We start from the raw sequence: 21,099 nt of genomic DNA on the forward strand, positions 1-21,099 counted from the left end.
GCAGAAAGTCTTAGGCAAACATTAGATTTGTTGTTTTAGCAATGGTATAATGACTGTATAGAATTAGTTATCAGTCTCATTATTAAGATGCAAATAGAAAAAACGTTTTACTCAAATCACAAAATTTATTGTTAGAAATGGCTCCTATAGGCAAACGTGGGCATAAAGTGTGACCTCCCTTGGCACTAAATACATCTTGAATTCTTCTGGGGAGACTTTGTGGTGACTGTACTTAATTGTACTTAACTTAAAGGTTAGAGTAGGAAAGAAAAACGGGTTGGGGGGTTGGTTGTCTGGCTAGGAAACAAGGCAGTTAGCGGTAGGGGTGGAGTAAATATTAAAGGTTAGGGGTAGGGGTTAGGGTTACAGGTAGAGGTAGGGGTTAGGGTTAGGGCTACAGGTAGAGGTAGGTGTTAGGGTTACAGGTAGAGGTAGGGGTTAGGGTTAGGTCTACAGGTAGAGGTAGGGGTTAGCGTTACAGGTAGGGTTAGGGGTAGGGCTTAGGTTTACAGGTAGAGGTAGGGGTTAGGGTTACAGGTAGAGGTAGGGGTTAGGGTTAGGGCTACAGGTAGAGGTAGGTGTTAGGGTTACAGGTAGAGTTAGGGGTTAGGGTTAGGGTTACAGGTAGGGTTAGGGGTAGGGGTTAGGGTTACAGGTAGATGTAGAGCTAGGGGTAGATCAGACCGTGCTGAGGGCTCCATCTACCAGAGCTGCATCAGACCCAATACTGTAAAGTCACATCCTGTAGTGACACTCTTTACATTAACAGTCAATCTCCAGGGATTACTTTAGATTCCAGAGTCAGTACCTCCTCTTAATCCACTCTTAATTAATGTGTAGGCATTACTTCACAGGTTTTCCGTTAATTAACACACAGTGCCTTAAAGCATAGTGTTAAGTTCAGCATCCTTTAATTACTGCACGTGTTTAAGACCAGCACTCAAAGAGCATGCAGCAAGACTGCAGAACACAAACATGTCTCACGTGTGCTGATCTTCACAGACACATCACACATGAGATCACCATTACAGACACATCACACGTGAGATCACCCTTACAGACACATCACATGTGAGATCACCCTTACAGACACATCACTTGTGAGATCACTCTTACAGACACATCGCACATGAGATCACCCTTACAGACACATCGCACATGAGATCACCCTTACAGACACATCACATGTGAGATCACCCTTACAGACACATCACACGTGAGATCACCCTTACGGACACATCACATGTGAGATCACCCTTACAGACACATCACTTGTGAGATCACTCTTACAGACACATCGCACATGAGATCACCCTTACAGACACATCGCACATGAGATCACCCTTACAGACACATCACATGTGACATCACCCTTACAGACACATCACACGTGAGATCACCCTTACAGACACATCACATGTGAGATCACCCTTACAGACACATCACTTGTGAGATCACTCTTACAGACACATCGCACATGAGATCACCCTTACAGACACATCACATGTGAGATCACCCTTACAGACACATCACTTGTGAGATCACTCTTACAGACACATCACACGTGAGATCACTCTTACAGACACATCACACGTGAGATTACCCTTACAGACACATTACGTGTGCTCACCTTCACAGAAACATCTCATGTGTGCTGACCATCAGACACATTACACGTGAGATCACCTTCACTGACACATCACACATGCTTAGATTCACAGACACACCACTTGCTCACATTCATGGATATGTCACACATGTACCTCATGGCTGCAGTGGCAGTGAGATATCACACGTGTTCTCACCGTCACTGTGCTCTGAAACAGTTGTTCCACAGTTTACACATTTTTTTCAGCAAAACTATAGTGCTCTGTTTTCTAAATATTTATTGTGCTGAACAAACACAAATCAAAAACTGGTTCTTAATGACTGAATACTTCATATGTCAGATCACGTATGCCTGTAATGAATGCCTACACAGGACTGTTTCTGTCCCACATCTTCTCCTGCACACATTCTCACAGAAGAGACGTTGGCCGTCAGCAGGACTGGTTCGCCATTTGTCCGTTTTATCACAGGAAAGAGCATGAAAAATCGGTGGTGTGGGATCTTGGCTGAGTTTGAAATCCCAGCATGCCCTAGTGACACTGCCGAGCGTGCTCATGTCCTTCCCCAAATCAGAGCAAAACGTTTTCACTAAGCTAATTTAGCACTGGGACCTTTAGCGCTGCCATTAACCTTGACAGAGATTCCTGGCAAAACCACCGGGGAGTCAAATGAACCGAATGACAGGGAGGTCATCGCCGGGGCAACTAAAATGGGTAAAAAAAAAGAAATAAATAACTAAATGGAGCTGTTTGCTCCAGCCAAATGTGAAAGACAATTTCCCATGGCGATTTGGCTGCTTGTGTGTGAAAACACCCTAGCGATGATTAAGTTGTACTTTGACGCTTCCTGTTGGAGCCGCTTCATGTCTTCAAAATTCCAACTGTGGAATGCTTTAATGCCATGTGTTTGTGTGTCTGCTCCATACCGCATAACAAAGTACTTCATTATCACCATATGCCCCATAGAGTATAAATGAAATACATAATTAAATGCATAATTATCACTGTAATAAGGACTGTAACTCCTGTTGGGGCTGGATGGTCTAAAGCTGTTTTCCTCTTCGGCGCTCTAAGTCCCCATGCTTGGCTCCGTGGGTGCTTGGCGCTGGAGCGTGTCTGCACAGACGCTCCACGTCCACGCGCTAACGAGACTTGTCGCTACTCTTCGCTCCGCCTACAAACGTGGATGTTCAGAAAAACTGAAAAACACCCCCATGCTGTTCTCTGCTAATCAGATGCAGACGGAGGAGTATGGGTGGGGCTTATCCTGTCCTAGGCAATGTAGAATAGCACTCTCTCTCTGCATATCCCCACCTCCTTCCCTGAAACTCCACCCTCTTCTGGGACAATCCCCGCCCTCTTCTGGGACAATCTGTGACTTCACGGTTTCATGTACCGTGTGCAAACACTGATATGTTCCTGGTTCATTAGTTTTGCATTAAAAATTCCATCAAAATATCACCTTTTTCACTACAGGCATCTTTGCAATGAAACCAGTATTATAAAGTACCCCTAACCACAGTATTTTCTGACCTCTTTTTAAACAGAGGTGTTAATATCCATAATTACCAGATTTAATACTTCTCAATTCACATGAAATGGCCTAAATAATGAGCTCTTTGCTTTAGCCAGTGGTGGTGTTGATTTCCTCAGGGTCAGCGTCAAGGTTAGGGTTAGTTTTAGGGTCAGGGTTAGTGGTTTGTGCTGGTGATTTCATCAGGATGTGCAGACTGTAACCATCTCAGTGGAAGGATGCATAAAACTAATTTCAGATATAATAAAACAGCAGGGACAACATAAAAGTAGCAGGAAGTGAAAATGTCCATGAAAGTGAAAACCCTAACCCTAAACACTAAACCCTAACCTAGGGGCAGGTTAACCCTAACTCTAACCCTAATCCTTAGATGGTCTTCCCAAAGATTCCATCAGAAATCATTTACGTTTCAGCCAAATGACAGTAGCAGAGCCACTCATGCTCAGTGAGGGGCCAGCGATCTCCCCTAAAGCGGTGTTTCCCAGATTACCCGGCGGCCTGAGCCTGCCTCCTAAGCCCCAGACCACTGGAAGGATTTGTAGCTAAAGGTCAAGCGCTTGGCTTGCTTGTTTTATGACAGGTGTTACCGTGGGCAGGACAACGCACCCTCTGAGCCCGAGGTGATTCCAGGAGGCGGAGTGGAGCATCTGTTCAACACGGTGTGTCCGGATTTCAAACCTCTAGGTACTTAATTGAAATAGAACAGAGAGACGCAGCAGTGTTCCTTCTTGCGCAGGTGTAAATCTTGGCTTTTCAGCTCCCTGCGAGGACTCTCCATGGGTAATTCCCTCCTGTCAGGTCCATTAAAATGAAACTGAGGCTACGAGTGCCGATGACAGGCAAAACTGCTTCTCCACCCGCGACTTCGCAGCCCAGGGGAGCCGCGCTAATCCATCCCACCCGCTCCACCTCCCTGTGGAGCTTTCGCTTCCCCAGCCTCATGTCGAATAACGCAGACGACCTCTCTAGAAAAGAGAGTATATGGACTCTCTAGGAAATATGACAAACAGGTCCAGGGAATGTGCAGACAGACAGACCTAGAGACAGTCGTGCAGACAGACGGGCCTAGGGACAGTTGTGCAGACAGACAAGCCCAAGACATGCAGACAGGTCCTGGGGATAGTCAGATGTACAGACAGACAGGCCTGGTGACACTCATGTAGACAGACATGCCTCCACAAGTCAGTGCAGTGAGACAGCTGGCCCCTGTAAAGAAAGCATATCTCCTCAGAGCTGGCCTGAGGAGAAACTGAGTTTTTTTCCCACCGGCCGGAACGATGCTTCGATGTGCGTTTTGCTTGAGATATCACTTTGAACCCGAGTTCGAGCGGCAACGCCTCAGGCAACACAGTAGGACTACGAACGTTCCAATAGAAACTGTGCTAACTAACCCACAATATGTATTTATCTTCCTACCTCAGTTTCCTTGCTATGACTTGCTATCATTTCCAGTATTACAGAGCAAATCAACACAAGCAGAAGCGCTAGTCTGAGCTGCCACTGAGTTAATTAGGAGGACATTACCGTTCATTTCATCACGCATGAGCCGCTTCCTCTGGCTCTTCTCTCTCTGAACTCCACCCACTGGGGCTTTGACTGACTCCAGTGTGCTGCCTTTTCTTCATTATAGTCTCACGTTCACACCCACGCAAGCGCTACAGCCTTATTACAATATAAAACAGCTCCTCAAACCTCAAACACACAGGCAGCGCACATGGAATGAGTACTGACAACGTCGAGGTCCGTGTGTGCGATCCAGGGCCGTTCACACGCTTGCAGATCTCAGAACATCAGCGGCTCGCAGAGCTCAGTTTTATTCCACTATATATATATATATATATATATATATATATATATATATATATATATATATATATATATATATATATATATATATATTTAAAAAATTTATTTTAAAAATGACGGTTGATCCTTCTCATTCAAAAACACACTGAACACTGAGATAAACCTTTGTTACATCTTTGACATTGAAATATCTGCATTGGTTTCGTTCTGAAACCTTAGTGACACAATGTTCTTTATTCAACAGCAACATATGCTGTTCACAGTATTCACTGCTGTCATCTTAATTAACATGGCACATGTTGCATTATCCCTGCAAAGTCTGAAGAATCTTTGTTGAAAAATATCTTCCAGATGTGTGTGCGTGTGTGTGTGTGTGTGTGTGTGTGTGTGTGTGTGTGTGTGTGTGTGTGTGTGTGTGTGTGTGTGTGTGTGTGTGTGTGAGTCAACACCAAAAGAGATTATTGAAAAGCAATAGAGGCTAGGCTTCTCTCTTGAGGGCTGAGAAACCTCCCCAGACAAACTCCTCCCTTCCTGCTGTGGCCCCAGGCCGCCTGGTCCTCACTCTTAAAAAATCCCCTCACCCCCCCGTAACACACACCCAGTAAGTCAGCAACAGCATTCCTCCCTCTCAGCCAATCATGAGCCAGAGAGCCATCCTCCTTCTCAGCCAATCATGAGCCTAATTCAGACAAATTCAAAACGTGTTAACAGAGGCAAGCAGATATGGCGTCCTGTTCCCCTCTGTCAGAGTAAGGCCCGTTTCTGTTTGACACAAGAGACAGACAAGGCACAATGATGTTTGACCTTCAAATGATGAGTCACAGAAAAGGTGACTGACTTTACCCAGAATTAACAGAAGGTGCAGTCAATGTGAATGTCTATAGCATGTGGATGGACTCCAAGGTTTAGGGTTAGAATTAGTGTTGAATTAGGTCTTGGACTGTTTCAGTGGTGAATGTGAAATGTGTTCAGGTGACACAGTAAGGAGACCTGCACCTCCGCCACCCTTCCTGATAGGGGGCGGGGTTTAAGGTTGCTAGGTGATGATTATGGGGGCATAGGTAAGCCCTCTGGGGGCAGATGATTGACAGCCGGAAGGGAGGTGGCTGCAAACTGCCGACCTGAGGTCTGACGGGACTCTGGCAGGACTCCAGCAGCCATGCAGGAAAGGGCCACATAGCATCGTGGGCCGGCCCTGGAGGTCACAGAGCCTGCAAAGTGAACAGCACAGACACCTGGTCCACGTTAGAGATGCCGCAGGGTCCGGATGGTCCGGACGGTCCACTGTCAGAGAACCAGGACAACCTTCCTGCTCAAACTCGTAGACTGTGTATGAAAAGAGGAACACAACCTCTGGAGCAAGGCCAGGTCCACACACACACACACACACACACACACACACACAAACCCACACAGACCTACACACACACACACACACACACTCACATACACACGCAAACCCACACAGACCTATACACACACACACACACACACACACACACACACACACTCAAAGAACAGAAAGAAACAAAACCAGCCAGTTACACACACCTGATTAGCCAATAACACACCGGACAGGCAATTTACATACACTGACCGTCCAATTAAACCCAGTCATTAATTTACACACGTAATTGTCCAGATACACACACCTGAGAGTGCAGATACACACACAACTGAGTGTCCAGATACACACACACCTGAGAGTGCAGATACACACACACACCTGAGTGTCCAGATACACACACACACCTGAGTGTCCAGATACACACACACCTGAGCGTGCAGATACACACACACCTGAGTGTCCAGATACACACACACCTGAGAGTGCAGACACACACACACCTGAGAGTGCAGATACACACACACCTGAGAGTGCAGACACACACACACCTGAGAGTGCAGATACACACACACCTGAGAGTGCAGATACACACACACACCTGAGAGTGCAGATACACACACACACCTGAGAGTGCAGATACACACACACCTGAGTGTCCAGATACACACACACACCTGAGTGTCCAGATACACACACACACCTGAGTGTCCAGATACACACACACCTGAGAGTGCAGATACACACACACACCTGAGAGTGCAGATACACATACACCTGAGAGTGCAGACACACACACACCTGAGTGTCCAGATACACACACACACCTGAGTGTCCAGATACACACACACCTGAGAGTGCAGACACACACACACCTGAGAGTGCAGACCCACACACACCTGAGAGTGCAGACACACACACACCTGAGAGTGCAGACACACACACACCTGAGAGTGCAGATACACACACACCTGAGAGTGCAGATACACACACACCTGAGCGTGCAGATACACACACCCGAGTGTCCAGATACACACACCCGAGTGTCCAGAGACACACACACCTGAGAGTGCAGACACACACACACCTGAGAGTGCAGACACACACACACCTGAGAGTGCAGATACACACACACCTGAGCATGCAGATACACACACCCGAGTGTCCAGATACACACACACCTCAGAGTGCAGATACACACACACCTGAGAGTGCATATACACACATCTGAGAGTGCATATACACACATCTGAGAGTGCAGATACACACACACACCTGAGCGTGCAGATACACACACCTGAGCGTGCAGATACACACACCTGAGTGTCCAGATACACACACCTGAGAGTGCAGCTACACACACACCTGAGAGTGCAGCTACACACACACACACACACACACACACACACACACACACCTGAGAGTGCAGCTACACACACACACACACACACACACACACCTGAGAGTGCAGCTACACACACACACACACACACACCTGAGAGTGCAGACACACACACACACACCTGAGAGTGCAGACACACACACACACACCTGAGAGTGCAGATACACACACACACACACCTGAGAGTGCAGATACACACACACACACCTGAGAGTGCAGACACACACCCCCGAGCAGATGCGGGTCAGTGCTCTCTTTGCAGTACTTGAGTGCTGCTTTTCTGTAATGGAACCTCATGTAAAATAGCTGCTTTATGCCAGCCTCTAAATTTGTCTAAAATGCAAGGACAGGCTCCACACAGCAAGGATACTTTTGGACTGACTAATAACTTTTGGAGTGGCTAAGTTAGAAATACAATGTAGGTTTTGCTAGGCTGTACAAAAAAAAAGCCTTGGAAAAAAAGACAAAATGATCTAAACTGTGTGAACAGTCATTAGTCTCAGGCTGTTAGCTGCAGACTGATGAAAGTACTGAATGCAGAAATTCAAACTTTTTCAATACACAATTAATTTACTCTTATTTGAGTTATTCTTTACTCAGTAGAACAGGAATACGGATGAGCAGCATAGGAATGCTTATCAATAGAACAGGAATAAGTGTACACAGTACTCCATGGGGTCCAGATACACTCAATTGATGTTCTATTTTCAGACACCTAACCATTCAGTTACACATCACATGGTTCAGGTACACACACACCTGACGATCCAGTTACATACACCTGACACTCCAGTTACATACCTCATGGTTCAGTTACACACACCTGACGGTCCAGTTACACACACATAACGATCCAGTTACACACACCTGACGATCCAGTTACACACACCTAACACTCCAGTTACACACCTCATGGTTCAGTTACACACACCTGATTGTCCAGTTACACACACCTGACACTCCAGTTACACTCCTCATGGTTCAGTTACACACACCTCATGGTTCAGTTACACACACCTAACACTCCAGTTACACACCTCATGGTTCAGTTACACACACCTTATTGTCCAGTTAACCACACCTGAAAATCCAGTTACACACCTCATGGTTCAGTTACACACACCTGATTGTCCAGTTACACACACCTGACAATGCAGTTACACACCTCATGGTTCAGTTACACACACACCTGATTGTCCAGTTACACACACCTGACAATGCAGTTACACACCTCATGGTTCAGTTACACACACACCTGATGGTCAAGTTACACACACCTGCTGGTTCATTTGCACACCTCATAGTTCAATTACACACATCAGATGCTCCAGTTATTCAAAACCTGATGGCCCAGAAACACACCTGACGGCTCAGAAACACACACCTGACGGCCCAGAAACACACACCTGACGGCCCAGAAACACACACCTGACGGCTCAGAAACACACACCTGACGGCCCAGAAACACACACCTGACGGCCCAGAAACACACACTTGATGATCCAGAAAAACACACCTGACGACCCATAAACACACACCTGATGGTCCAGATACACACACCTGACGGCCCAGAAACACACATCTGATGGCCCATAAACACACACTTGATGGTCCAGAAAAACACACCTGACGACCCATAAACACACACCTGATGGTCCAGATACACACACTTGATGGTCCATAAACACACACCTAACAGGCCGTTTCTGCCACTTACAGTCATTATTGCATGTGTAATTCTCTTTCTCTCTGTGTTCTCTTTAGGAGAGATGGATTTCTCCCTGCTGTCCTGTCTGCAGCCAAAACCTCAAAGCCAGATCCAAAGTGATCCAGGCTATTCTCCCCACACAAACTCAAGCCTCATCCACAAAGGGCCTCATGACATCTCATCATTCCTCATCGCCTCTTCTGCAAGTGTCCCCAAGTGTCCCCAAGTGTCCTTCCTCGCTCTAGAAAGTCCTGGAACAAAAGACAGGACCAGAAACAAAGGCCTGCTGTCAGAAGTCAGAGTCACACCAGGGGAATTTTCAACCACTCTCACCCTCCACCATGACGGCAGGCCATCACCATAGCAACAGGGCATCTGAGGGAAGAGGGGATGAGAATCACGTCTCTCGTCAATAAAGCTGCATGCGTGTCAGCGCCAGCCACTTTCCCTCTATCCCCCTCTCTCCCCCTTTCTCTCTCCCTCTTTTTCTCTCTCTTTGTTCCTCTCCCGACTCTGAGCAGAGTTTTCTCAGGCTACTGAAAAGCGCCTTTGCAAAAGTGTCTGCCAAGACGAAGCACCCAAAACTTCTAGGCCTTTCCATCTGCTGGCCGTGGTGCACAGGAAGAGGACACGCCATTGTTTTGATAAGCCGCCATCAGCCCCAGAACATGTCAACCATGGACGGAAACAGACCCAGATGCCCTATATGGGCAGTGTCAGAGAGTCATGTTTCCAGCCAGCCTCTTCTGACAGCTCATCTCCTGTGCGTGCATGTGTGTGTGTGTGTGTGTGTGTGAATAATTTTTGAATGTGGCTAGTGAATGTCACATGCACTGAAAAGCAAACATGGAGCTTTCACTCTCACCCTAACCCCTAACCCCTAACCCTCACTCTGCAGTCTAACCCTAAGGATAATCCTACACTGTACATGGCTATCAGACTGAGGTATACTGTACATGGCTATCAGACTGAGGTATACTGTACATGGCTATCAGACTGAGGTATGCTGTACATGGCTATCAGACTGAGGATAATCCTACTCTGTGCATGGCTATCAGACTGAGGATAATCTATTCTGTGCATGGCTATCAGACTGAGGATAATCCTACTCTGTGCATGGCTATCAGACTGAGGTATACTGTTCATGGCTATCAGACAGTCTTGGAGCCGTGTTGCAGTCACACACCACCGAGGTCATCCATCATCCTTCAGTGTGCGTCACACTGCACAATTTTGCACAGCGAGCACCAGTGCCATAATTGATCCCCAGTTAGCATGCTAACACAGCAATGAATGCTAACTCACACCGTAAGCTAAAAGGCCTGAATATCTTCAACATCAGTCGTCAGGCATGACTGTTCAATAAGAATATTAAAACCTCTGTTCTGCATTCACACCAGCCCCAAAGCACTGGCTGAGATGAGCAGTGCACCTACAGGAGTGGACTAGGGGGAGTTAAGGCTGGAGTATTTTTCTGCAGTGCTGCAGATAGCTTATCCCAGCTTCCTCTCTACCACGGAGGTTCAAAGCACTACGGCTCCCAACGGCAGCGACAACAAAGAACCAGGAGGGGCAGGAAGAGGTGTAAATGGAATCATTTCATAAAGTAAATGAGTCAATTTTGTTGCTACAATAAACAGAAAACTTTCTTTGATCTTCCAAACTTGCATGGATGGATAAATTAGAACTACTTTATTTCCCATTTGACCGTCAGTCCTGAGTGTTTAGCTATTATGGGGAGAACAGATGTTAATGGGTTTAGTTTACTGTAAAAAATACAGGCAAGTAGGTCTCAGAGTCCCCAAGGCCCAGGCCCGCCTGTCTCTCTCCCATCCGCCTGAGAGACGCCTGTCTCTCTGGTGAGCAGTGGTTTAGGTGCAGGATACTGTAAAGCTTTCCTGTGTCTGAGGCAAGTCAGCCTGTGACGAGGGAGCCTCACTTGTGCCCAACTACTGAGGCACTGCAAACTCAAGGGCAAGCACTGATGAGAAGAACGAGAGAGAGAGAGAGAGAGAGAGAGAGAGAGAGAGAGAGAGAGAGAGAGAGAGAGAGAGAGAGAGAGGGACAGACGGAGGGAGGGGGAGGGAGGGGGAGAGAGAGTGGAGAAGATGGAGAAAAGTAGCTTCTATTATTTACTGAAAACTCTGGACTTGGTTCAAAGCAATATTCTCTGAAAAAGGCTTTTAACTCTTCAGCAGTGGAGTGACCGATGTTTCAGCGGTGAGGGACTGAGGTTGGCTCAGAGGGACTGAGGTCAGCTCTCAATTTTACAGACAGCTGCCCTGCTGCCACAGCAATGGTTTTACAGTCAAGTTCAGGGAATGGCAGTCTTGCCATGCACATCAGTGTTGCCATGGATGGTGTTGGTGTTTCTGGGGCTGGTGGGGGTGTTGGTGTATCTGGGGCTGGTGGGGGTGTTGTTGTATCTGGGGCTGGTGGGGGTGTTGTTGTATCTGGGGCTGGTGGGGGTGTTGTTGTATCTGGGGCTGGTGGAGGTGTTGGTGTATCTGGGGCTGGTGGAGGTGTTGGTGTATCTGGGGCTGATGGAGGTGTTGGTGTTTCTGGGGCTGGTGGGGGTGTTGGTGTATCTGGGCCTGATGGAAGTGTTGGTGTATCTGGGCCTGATGGAGGTGTTGGTGTATTTGAGGATGGTGGAGGTGTTGGTGTATCTGGGCCTGATGGAAGTGTTGGTGTATCTGGGCCTGATGGAGGTGTTGGTGTATTTGAGGCTGATGGAGGTGTTGGTGTATCTGGTGATGATGGAGGTGTTGGTGTATCTGGATGATGGAAGTGTTGGTGTATCTGGGGCTGATGGGGGTGTTGGTGTATTTGAGGCTGATGGAGGTGTTGGTGTATTTGAGGCTGATGGAGGTGTTGGTGTATCTGGGCCTGGTTCTTGGTGCTCTGCTGGATAATGTGCTTTTCATGCTTCGTTAGGAATACGAGCGTCCAGCCACATGTAGCCTGCAGCTCATTAGTGTGGGAAAAGGTGTGAACACAGAGAACAGCATTAGCACAGAGAAACTGCAGAAGTGGACCCAGCAGTCACCCCTGAGTAACAGTGTGCCAGAATGATTCGCTCAGTGTGCCAGAATGAGTCGCTCCGTGTGCCAGAATGAGTCGCTCAGTGTGCTACACTGATTCGCTCCAGTGCAGTGCTCTGGTTGCCAGATGTTGTCTGAACAGGGGATGCTTCAGTGTTTCATGAGCACATTGACTCGCATGTTGATGTGTGCCATTCTTTACTGATGACCCGGTCTTCATTAATAAAATCAACTGTTTGGCCAGGATTGTTAATTTTGCGGCAAGGACCAAGCAGAACGCCAGTACCCTAGTAATCCGGTTCCCTAGGCCTTCTAACACAGGACCTTCCCCAGTCTCAGTAAGCCATTAAGCATGTCCAAGCTTGGTGGTTGGCTTCAGAGCTGACCAGGAGCACTGTAAAGACACTGTACAGACACTGTACAGACACTGTAAAGACACTGTAAGGACAAATGCAGCCTAGCAGAGACAGAAGGAATGGTACATGTCTCCCGGACCTTTCAGTGACTGAAATAAACAGGCTGTTTCTCCATGCTGTTCCCAGATCAGACATGACCACAGTGAGACATGCTGTTCCCAGATCAGCAGCATGACCAATCAAGAAGCTGCTGCCATTGACTTGATTTGACAGATCAATGTGATCAATGTGACTCATCTTTCCTCACCACAACCTGTGTGTGAAAACTATTAAATAAATAAACAAACGTGTGAATAAATAAATAAATACAGTGTATATGAAATAACATTTTGCCAGATGAAAAGGTCATGTTATGCTAAATTCTCATCTCACCGCGCAGTCAACCTGCGATCAAGCATGGATTGAAGCAATATCCTGGCTTGCTGATGGCAAGCTGGAGGCTCTCCAGAGGACTACAGCTCCACGAATGATCTACTGATCTGAGAATCATCTTCACCCTGACCTTCTGGCAGAGAAGTTTACGCCTTCCACAATTTCAGGAATATTCAAGACAAATTAATATATTAATAGCAAATAAATTTGGGGACCTTGGGGAAGTGCTTCTGCCCAATAAATCACCCTGACAGAAACATAATTTAACTCTGAAAGGGTTAAATGCCATGTGTGGCATCATTGGCTAATCAATTGTCAGTGCATAGTACAATATTCAACCAGATGGACCTCCTCTGTGTGTGACTTGAGGTCATGACAAGACAGCTCCAACATAAAAAAGTAAAGCTGATTGACTTGAATGTCCATTACAAACTTTAATTGTCCAAATGGAAATCGTTCTGACATGCCCATGGAAATTTGCACATTAGCATAGGAAGCCTGATGAAAAAATGCTGACAACATTGCTAAAAAAGTGGCCTAAAATGGCATCTGCTTTGACGCCCACAGTAGTTATGGTGAGTGTAAGTAAGTATGACTATATTACAGACACCTGTCATCTGTTTACAGGCATATGTTAATAGTAGACAGACGGGCCCCCTCACAGGCTCTGAGTAAATTCAAGGCAATCATTAATTCTCATCAATCCATAATTTTTATAGAGCTAATTTTTGAAAATGTTTGAAAATGCATTTTATAATTTCTTTAGAATCTATTAGCTAACTGGAGATGAACAAATACACATTGCATGTCAAAGTGGCGTAGACAGAGACAGAGACAGTGGCAGAGACTGAGATCCTGTTACACACAAGATGAGGCCAAGATTCAGTGTGTTCAGTGAAAACGGGTTCCTGACTCTGCTCTACAGATATAATATAAGGAGTCTGATGTAATAGAAGAAGACTGACCTAATAGAAGAAGTCTGTTGTAATATAAGGAGTCTGACCTAATATAAGGAGGCTGATGTAATATACAAAGTCTGATGTAATATAAGGAACCTGATGTAATATAAGAAGTCTGATGTAATATACAAAGTCTGATGTAATATAAGGAACCTGATGTAATATAAGAAGTCTGATGTAATATAAGGAGTCTGATGTAATATAAGGAATTTGATGTAATATAAGAAGTCTGATGTAATATAAGGAGTCTTTCCTACTATAAGAAGTCTGATGTAATATACGAAGTCTGACTTAATAGAAGTAGTCTGACGCAATATAAGGAGTCTGATGTAATATAAGGAGTCTGACGTAGTTAAGCAACAGTGAGAGTGAGGACAACGAGGTTCAAAGCATCACTTTAACATGGGAGCAGGTTCAACTCAAATATATGTCCAAACAATAACATGAGGTACTGGGGCAAGTGTTCAACACAGCCTTACTCAGTACAAGTAATCTTACATTTACATTTATGGCATTTGGCAGACGCCCTTATCCAGAGCGACTTACATTTTTATCTCATTTTTATACAAATGAGCAATTGAGGGTTAAGGGCCTTGCTCAGGCCTCAGTCATGGCCTCAGGTCTGGGAATCGAACCCTCGACCCTCCGGTCACAAGACCAGTTCCCTAACCACCAGGCCCATGACTACCCCTCTTCAAGTCCCTCTTCTCTGGGTCCCTCCTCTCAGACACTGGGTCCCTCCTCTGCGTCACTGGGTCCCTCCTCTCTGATACTGCATGTTCATGTTGTTAATCAAGCCCAGTGCTGCCACCACCCTTCCAAACCTCATAAGCATTAACCACACCTTTCATTAACCACACACCATTAACCACATTAACCACACCCCTCATTAACCACCCCCCCATTAGCCACATGAACCACACCCCTCATTAACCACAACAGCAGCAAGAGAATGAGAATGTCATCATCAAATAGCGCTGTTTATCTCACTGCCCACTGCTCATTGTTGCCTCTCCCTCTGACTTCATCTCTCCCTTTTCTCTGTTTGTTTTCTCTCTCTCCCTCTCTGTCTCCATCTCATGTCTCTCTCCATCTCATGTCTCTCCGACTGTCTTTTCCACTCTCCATCTATCTGTCTGTCTCGCTCTCCCTCTCTGTCCCCATCTCATGTCTCTCCTACTGTCTTTTCCACTCTCCATCTATCTGTCTGTCTCGCTCTCCCTCTCTGTCCCCATCTCATGTCTCTCCTACTGTCTTTTCCACTCTCCATCTATCTGTCTGTCTCTCTCTCCCTCTCTACCCCTCTCCCTCAGTCTCCCCCTCTCTCTGTCTCTCCCTCTACCCCCCCCCTCCTCTATCTCTGTTGGGCACAGACTGCTGTGCTAGTTTTAACACTCAGACAATATGCTGAGGTCCGTGGCTTTCTCCAAACGCAGGTGATTATGAAGAGATGTGTGCTGCAGCTGTGATTGGCTGCATTTGGTTCGTTAGCCAAAGATCAACCTCGTTTAGGCCCACTGCGACACCCCCCGCCATGTCCTCTCTTCCTTAATCTCGTCGTGACTCTGGACAGAAATGCAGCCCTGCATGGCCCCATCTTTCTAACACCGTTACATTTCACAAAAGTCTTCCATCATACCAACGTTAAAAACGCGGAAGATTCCAGCCAGTCTTTTAGCCGTGCACCTCTCTCAGCAGTTTCTAACACTCCCATATTCCAAGACAGAGACACGGGATCCCCAGTTGAGTGATGAAAGTTGTCTCACGAGACTGCAAAGCCAGCACGAGCTGCTCAGAGCTGCAGAAGTCCCCAGCTACATTAGGAGACGCCGGAACAATCCAGCGGATCGTTACAGCTAATCAGGTGTGAGAAAGATCACCTTCAGCGTTCATTACAATGATGAAGAGCTCAGGAATCATAATCCCCTCCTGAGACAGGCTTTTAATTAACACCAGCTTGCCAAACGGACACCTCCCCCACTTCCCTTTCCTGTCTTTCTGCCCCAGGGATCGATGGCAGGCAGTGCCCTCTCGACAGCCAACATACCTGCCATCCGGGCCGGGTGATGGCGAGGAGGCTCTGGACCATGTGAGGCATCTCCAGCACACCTGTTGGGCTCTGCGGACTCACAGGGGCTGACCCATGTGAGACCGCCCCAGCTTCCTCTTTGGAACCTGGGTCCTGGACCAGAATGCTTTGGGGCTGTTTCAAACCAAGGACTCAGAAGAATGGAATCACACTAGCCTTATTTCTGCTAAGGAGACCACAGCCAACTCAGATTCAACAGGACAAATGAAAAAAAAAGTGTGAATCAAATGGACACTAACCAAAACTAATCTCATTTGTGAGATTTACTCAGTTTGGGTCGAGCACATAAACAGCGCTTTGAGGAGGCAGTGTGCTGGTTTAATTTGTGCAGGTTTTATTTAAGTGAAGAAGGTGAAATAAAGGTCAGAGAGTAATTCAAAAATGCTGTTATGATAGAACGCACACGTTTACTTTATTCATATTATTAATAATTCATACAAGGACATGCCAATACAGGACTCCCGTGTTTATGCTTGGCTTGTCCAATTATCACAAAGTTTCTCAAGGAAACAATGTGCACATGAGGAATAAACAGATAAACCAACCACATTCTGTTGGATGTTGAGACTGGTGGTTGGTGATGACTGAGGGTCTTGTGGTTATTATGGGATGTCTTCAAACAACCGTGTCTTTCCTTCTTGAGTCAGAGATCCTATCACACAGACTTCGTATTTAACTGAAAAAAAATGTGGTTACAGCATTTGCCAGACATTCTCCTTATAGTAGCATTCATCTTTGGGAATTAAACCCATGACTGTTGTGTCATGGTACCTGCTGTGTGGTGATCCCTGTTGTGTCATGATACCTGCTGTGTGGTGATCCCTGTTGTGTCATGTTACCTGCTGTGTGGTGTTCCCTGTTGTGTCATGTTACCTGCTGTGTGGTGTTCCCTGTTGTGTCATGATACCTGCTGTGTGGTGATCCCTGTAGTGTCATGATACCTGCTGTGTGGTGTTCCCTGTTGTGTCATGATACCTGCTGTGTGGTGTTCCCTGTTGTGTCATGATACCTGCTGTGTGGTGTTCCCTGTTGTGTCATGTTACCTGCAGTGTGGTGATCCCTGTTGTGTCATGATACCTGCTGTGTGGTGATCCCTGTTGTGTCATGATACCTGCTGTGTGGTGTTCCCTGTTGTGTCATGATACCTGCTGTGTGGTGTTCCCTGTTGTGTCATGATACCTGCTGTGTGGTGATCCCTGTTGTGTCATGTTACCTGCTGTGTGGTGTTCCCTGTTGTGTCATGATACCTGCTGTGTGGTGTTCCCTGTTGTGTCATGATACCTGCTGTGTGGTGTTCCCTGTTGTGTCATGTTACCTGCTGTATGGTGTTCCCTGTTGTGTCATGTTACCTGCTGTGTGGTGTTCCCTGTTGTGTCATGTTACCTGCTGTGTGGTGTTCCCTGTTGTGTCATGATACCTGCTGTGTGGTGTTCCCTGTTGTGTCATGATACCTGCTGTGTGGTGTTCCCTGTTGTGTCATGATACCTGCTGTGTGGTGTTCCCTGTTGTGTCATGATACCTGCTGTGTGGTGATCCCTGTTGTGTCATGTTACCTGCTGTGTGGTGTTCCCTGTTGTGTCATGGTACCTGCTGTGTGGTGTTCCCTGTTGTGTCATGATACCTGCTGTGTGGTGTTCCCTGTTGTGTCATGGTACCTGCTGTGTGGTGTTCCCTGTTGTGTCATGATACCTGCTGTGTGGTGTTCCCTGTTGTGTCATGATACCTGCTGTGTGGTGTTCCCTGTTGTGTCATGATACCTGCTGTGTGGTGATCCCTGTTGTGTCATGATACCTGCTGTGTGGTGTTCCCTGTTGTGTCATGATACCTGCTGTGTGGTGTTCCCTGTTGTGTCATGATACCTGCTGTGTGGTGTTCCCTGTTGTGTCATGGTACCTGCTGTGTGGTGATCCCTGTTGTGTCATGATACCTGCTGTGTGGTGTTCCCTGTTGTGTCATGATACCTGCTGTGTGGTGTTCCCTGTTGTGTCATGATACCTGCTGTGTGGTGTTCCCTGTTGTGTCATGATACCTGCTGTGTGGTGTTCCCTGTTGTGTCATGATACCTGCTGTGTGGTGTTCCCTGTTGTGTCATGATACCTGCTGTGTGGTGTTCCCTGTAGTGTCATGTTACCTGCTGTGTGGTGATCCCTGTTGTGTCATGTTACCTGCTGTGTGGTGTTCCCTGTTGTGTCATGTTACCTGCTGTGTGGTGTTCCCTGTTGTGTCATGTTACCTGCTGTGTGGTGTTCCCTGTTGTGTCATGATACCTGCTGTGTGGTGTTCCCTGTTGTGTCATGTTACCTGCTGTGTGGTGTTCCCTGTTGTGTCATGATACCTGCTGTGTGGTGTTCCCTGTTGTGTCATGTTACCTGCTGTGTGGTGTTCCCTGTTGTGTCATGTTACCTGCTGTGTGGTGATCCCTGTTGTGTCATGATACCTGCTGTGTGGTGTTCCCTGTTGTGTCATGTTACCTGCTGTGTGGTGTTCCCTGTTGTGTCATGTTACCTGCTGTGTGGTGTTCCCTGTTGTGTCATGTTACCTGCTGTGTGGTGATCCCTGTTGTGTCATGATACCTGCTGTGTGGTGTTCCCTGTTGTGTCATGATACCTGCTGTGTGGTGTTCTCTGTTGTGTCATGATACCTGCTGTGTGGTGTTCCCTGTTGTGTCATGATACCTGCTGTGTGGTGTTCCCTGTTGTGTCATGATACCTGCTGTGTGGTGTTCCCTGTTGTGTCATGATACCTGCTGTGTGGTGTTCCCTGTTGTGTCATGTTACCTGCTGTGTGGTGTTCCCTGTTGTGTCATGATACCTGCTCTGCCAGGTGAGCTGCAGGAGGTCTGGTGTTCTGTGTAGGTCAGAAATACAAAGTGCAAAGTCCTTTCTCATCTCTAAATCACAGTCAACTAAAGCAGGTATCTCAGGAACAAGCATGCAGTAAGGTTCAGTCATCGTGATAGTCGAGATAGTCGGGATGGGCCTTTCTGTCTTGCTCGCTCATCTTGCTCCCCAGAGTGCCCGAGGGCAAGCACATGTACTGGATATGTTGAGAAAAGATGCTGCTGCATTTCTGCACTTCACACCTTCGCCACTGGCAGACCAGAAGAGGAGTGACTGGCCAGACTCCTGCCCCCTTGGACACCCCACAGGGCCCTAGCGGGGGGGCTTGCTGTGGAGTTTGATGACGTTAGGCATGGATTCGGCAAATCATCTCACCTCACCCTAAATCACAGGCTGGGAGGGCAGAGCGTCAGGCGAATGGCGGCAGGCTGACAGGAGGAAAAAGAAATGTTATCACACGGTGATGGCACGTTTTGATGAAACGGGACACCCATGCCCAGAAGAAGAAGAAAAGACGATTAATCAGATAAGGCTGTCGGAGGGACAGATGGAGGTGGTGGTGGGAGGGAGGACAAATGATCCCCTGAAGACTGATTTACAGTAGGAGGGGTAGAAAGTTCAGCCCCTGTGGTATGATGGAGAAATCACCACATGGGTCATTCGCTCCATCTCTCTTGCTGCTAATCGTCATTGCTTCAGATTGCATTTTTCCTCCAAGGGACGAACAGAGAGTCTGGACAAAAAGGTTCTGATGGTCCAGGCTGCGGGACAGAGAAGCTGCAACCCTGCGAGATACAGAGAGGAGCACTGAGAGGGGTAGGTTTAGGGGTAAGGGTAGGTGTAGGGACAGGGGTAAGGGTAGGGTTAGGGTTACAGTGCTTACAGAACCCTTCCCTTCTGATCATGACAGAGCCTCTTAGAGCAAAGACCTTCTCAATGACTGGCTTGTGCTTTTAGTGAACTCTTGGGATTTGGTGCTAATCATACCAGTGATTGACATCTTGACTAGCTAATGAAAATCCAGAGATCTTTGAAGCCCATCCCAGACAACAGAAAAGAGAAACAGATGGTGAGGGTTTGGCTGTAGCTCCCTGCTTGAATAGTTTAGCAAGTCATAAGCTGTTTCTTTGCAGTCTCCATACTTTGGTCTGAGCGTGTAAAACTGAGCATACTGTGTCCGTTTGCCACCAAGACCATGCGTCGATCCTTTGAGCTTTCCAAGTGAAACAGAAGAGCAGAGCGTGTGAGAACCGCTAGACGACACGCTCCAGCAGTCCAAGCTTTCACACCTCTGACTCAGACTTCACAGGGAATGCAAAGTGGAATTTGTACAATTTCAAGCACATTCATTCAGCAACCCACACCCAGCACTGCCAGCAAAGTACGCGGTAAAAATGCCATAAAAGGACAAACCCCTCACTGTCTTGTACATACCTCCATCTGTCCCTCCATTCAGCTCCATCTATCCCTCTGTTCATTTCTCCACCCTCCATCCCTCCCTCATTGTTGAAGCATGTACTTACATTTGGGTCTTCCAGCCACAGGTCTCGTGCCCCCCCCATTCCCAGAGCCCCAGCATCCGTCCTCGTCATCGCAGTCTCCACTGTCTGACCCCTCCGCATCTCCGCTGCCCACCTCGATCCGGTCCAGACTGCCCAGCTTCGGAATCGTCCTACCCTGCAGCAGCTGCAGAGGAAAGAACCTGTTACTCACCCCGCCTCTCTGGGACGGAGACAGGCCCCCACTCACTCCACCTCTCTGGGGCGGAGACAGGTCAGCATCTCTGTTGCCCCACATTGGGTTTGTTTGGTTTTTGGGGGGTGGTAAGCTAATTTTAATGGCAAAAGGTACGGACGTTTGGGTTTCTGGGAACTGGCCTGTTAGCCGAAAAGTGATGTCCAAATCAGGTCCTAAAGATTTCAACCTGCAGCCGTGACACTTCATCCAGTAAAGCACCTGAATAGGTCCTGCACACTA

General features: G+C 47.2%; 1 protein-coding gene across 1 annotated transcript in view; it reads right to left on the reverse strand.

The window, feature by feature from the left end:
• Window positions 1-21,099, reverse strand: part of gpc5a (glypican 5a) — a 112,314-nt gene that overhangs the window by 21,569 nt on the left and 69,646 nt on the right. Inside the window, exon 7 of the mRNA XM_077023215.1 lies at window positions 20,646-20,808. Within this exon, the coding sequence (XP_076879330.1) occupies window positions 20,646-20,808 (163 nt within the window). The remainder of the gene's footprint in view (window positions 1-20,645; window positions 20,809-21,099) is intronic.

This window comes from Brachyhypopomus gauderio, chromosome 12 (genome assembly GCF_052324685.1).
Source record: "Brachyhypopomus gauderio isolate BG-103 chromosome 12, BGAUD_0.2, whole genome shotgun sequence".
In the NCBI taxonomy this organism is placed as follows: domain Eukaryota; kingdom Metazoa; phylum Chordata; class Actinopteri; order Gymnotiformes; family Hypopomidae; genus Brachyhypopomus; species Brachyhypopomus gauderio.